General features: G+C 43.2%; 1 protein-coding gene across 1 annotated transcript in view; it reads right to left on the bottom strand.

Moving 5' to 3' along the window:
- c15h12orf56 (chromosome 15 C12orf56 homolog) overlaps nt 1-848 on the bottom strand; it is a 57,661-nt gene extending 56,813 nt beyond the window's left edge. Inside the window, exon 1 of the mRNA XM_063217815.1 lies at nt 585-848. Coding sequence (XP_063073885.1) covers nt 585-848 — 264 coding nt within the window. The remainder of the gene's footprint in view (nt 1-584) is intronic.
- Nucleotides 849-2,500: the final 1,652 nt, after the last annotated feature.

Below are 2,500 nucleotides of genomic sequence, written 5' to 3'. Positions count from 1 at the left end.
AACCATGTTTCTAACACAACCAGAGGGATATTCTGCAGCGGTAAGAATCACACTGTGCAGTAGAGTAGACCACAAGCGGGGTAAAAGGCCCCTTTAGCACAATTTTTGTTTTGCTTAAAATGCCATGAAGGATTAACTTTGGCCAATTTTCCCTGATGGGTTATTGTTCACCTCACTGTTGTTACCAACTATGGTTGAAATTAACACAGATGGTTAACATCTAGGCCTACTTGGAGAAAAAATACCTTTTCCTTAAGGGGGGTTTATTGCCCCTCTCTACTCTACATTTTTCACCAAAGTACTGTCCCGAATTACACTGGATGCAAGCTTGAGTAGCCTATTTAGTAAAATTGGACTGATAGGAGACAACTTGACATGCACAATAATAAAAAAAAAAAAAAAAAAAAGTGCCTTTTTTAACTTTTACTTGAGTAGGCTACCGGTATATTTTAGATGGATAGGCTAATTTTAATTGTAGGCCTACTTGAGGAGGATTTCAGCAGAGGACTATGAACAACATGTAGGCCTATAGGCCTAGAAGAAGTTGAGGAGAAGTTGCAAAGTGAACTTCTTAGCCTACGTACCAGCTCCACGTCCACGATGTCCCGAAAGCAGACGGCCTGCCGGACGGTGCGCGGTGGATACTCGGTCAGGTAGACGCTGTCATCGCTCAGCACCACGTGCATGAAGACCTTGTTGATGTTGATCTCCTCCGACAGCACCACGCACGGCTCGTAGGCTCGGATGCGCTCGAACACGTCTCGCTCCGTGTTCCGTTTGAGGAAGCAGTCCAGCTTGACGTTCCGCCGGCACGGCAAGCCATCAGCGCGAGCCATGTACAGGGGCATGCTACGGTACCGTGAATGTCGCGAGGCAGATGGTGTAGCCTACACTTGCCTGCCTTCCTCCTCCCTCCTCTTCGCGGAGTTCGCGCGGGCTGGGGCGAAGTTAGGGGCCGAAATGTTCTCTCCTCCAAAGCAAATTCCACATTTTGTAAAAAATAAATTAAAAAAGACTGGTCCTAGTTCTTTTCCTTTAGTTGTTACCAAAGTGACAGTGAACAAGTGCGCGTTCATTCATTCATGCTCTGGTTGTCTCTCCGGTAAGCTCCCGGTGGCCATGGCAAGACAAGTAGGCTATCGTGTGGCACAGTCCCGTGTCAAGTGATGATGGATGAGAAAACACACACACACCGACAGCCTCTCTCGCGCGCCCTCCCTCCTCCGAGTGACGCCACAGGACGCACGAGAGCCAGCCGGCAGAACGGGTCGGGAGGGAGACAAGATAGACTAGAACGATAATTTACTGGTCGGTCTAACGCAGATGAACACAAAGCAATAGTGAACATTATGAAAACTCATTTCAGCTTTGCAAAGGATGCTTTCATACACTCGGTCTATGTTGACGAATCATTAATGTTATGAAATATCGACATGGGATATTTCCAAACTTTTTTTTTTTTTTTTTTTAACTTTTCATTGTCTGTAGTAGGGCCTATTCAAATCACCGTTTTTTTGTGTTCATCAGTTGGCTGTACATTGATTTGATGTTTGAAAAAAAAATCAAATATGTTCATGTTCAGAATTACTTACACCTGTAGACACAGTGTCTTCTGTACAGTCTGCCACAGTCTTCATTCATGAGGGCCATTGGGGCAGATAGTGTGACTGGAGATTGGGCGCCATCTAGTGGATATATTGTGAGCTACAGGACAACTTCACATATGCCCCAAGTCACTCCAAGATTTCATATCTGGTCAATCTTGCCAGTCACTTATTACATTTTATTAATGACTTATACATAACTTCGACTCCTGACCCACGGAGTTGGTGGGGGGAGTAATTAACCAGTACTCTCTCCGCATCCTCCTCCATGACTGAGGTACCCTGAGCATGGTACCATCCCGCTGCACTGCTCCCTTGGGGCACCATTGGGGGCTGCCCCCTTGCACGGGTAAGGCATAAATGCAATTTTGTTGTGTGCAGTTGGAGTGCTGCGTCACAATGACAATGGGAGTTGGAGTTTCCCAGTTGGGGTTTCATTATCTAACTTCACTTTTCAAGAGAGCTGAGACAAAAAAAGTGGCTGAGACTAACAAGCTAACAACCTAAACAGTAGATTTGAATAACCTTGTAAGTCACCCCAAGAATACAGTAGCCTTCAATACTGGCACTCATTACATTTTATTCAGTAGTTTATGGAGGTGTTGAAGAAAGAGAACAGAGACGAACATGCTAACAACTTAAACAGTTGATTTTTATTATTGTTATTTACGAAAGCACCGTAAGTATACAGATATTCAGTAGGGTTTTCAAACAAATACCTTACTTCATATATGTCATGTTCATATTTATGAGAACAGTCAATTAGCTAGTAATAAATATAATATATGTGAAATAAATATGAAACATTTATAAATATGAAAAAATACAGATTAAATAAATCACATTATGTTGCACTTAGCTGATGTTTTTTATCCAAAACGACTTACAGTCATTTT

The sequence above is a fragment of the Engraulis encrasicolus genome, chromosome 15, assembly GCF_034702125.1.
Source record: "Engraulis encrasicolus isolate BLACKSEA-1 chromosome 15, IST_EnEncr_1.0, whole genome shotgun sequence".
Classification (NCBI taxonomy): Eukaryota; Metazoa; Chordata; class Actinopteri; order Clupeiformes; family Engraulidae; genus Engraulis; species Engraulis encrasicolus.
Note: the sequence above shows the minus strand (reverse complement) of the source record. Positions and strands in the feature narration are given on the sequence as shown.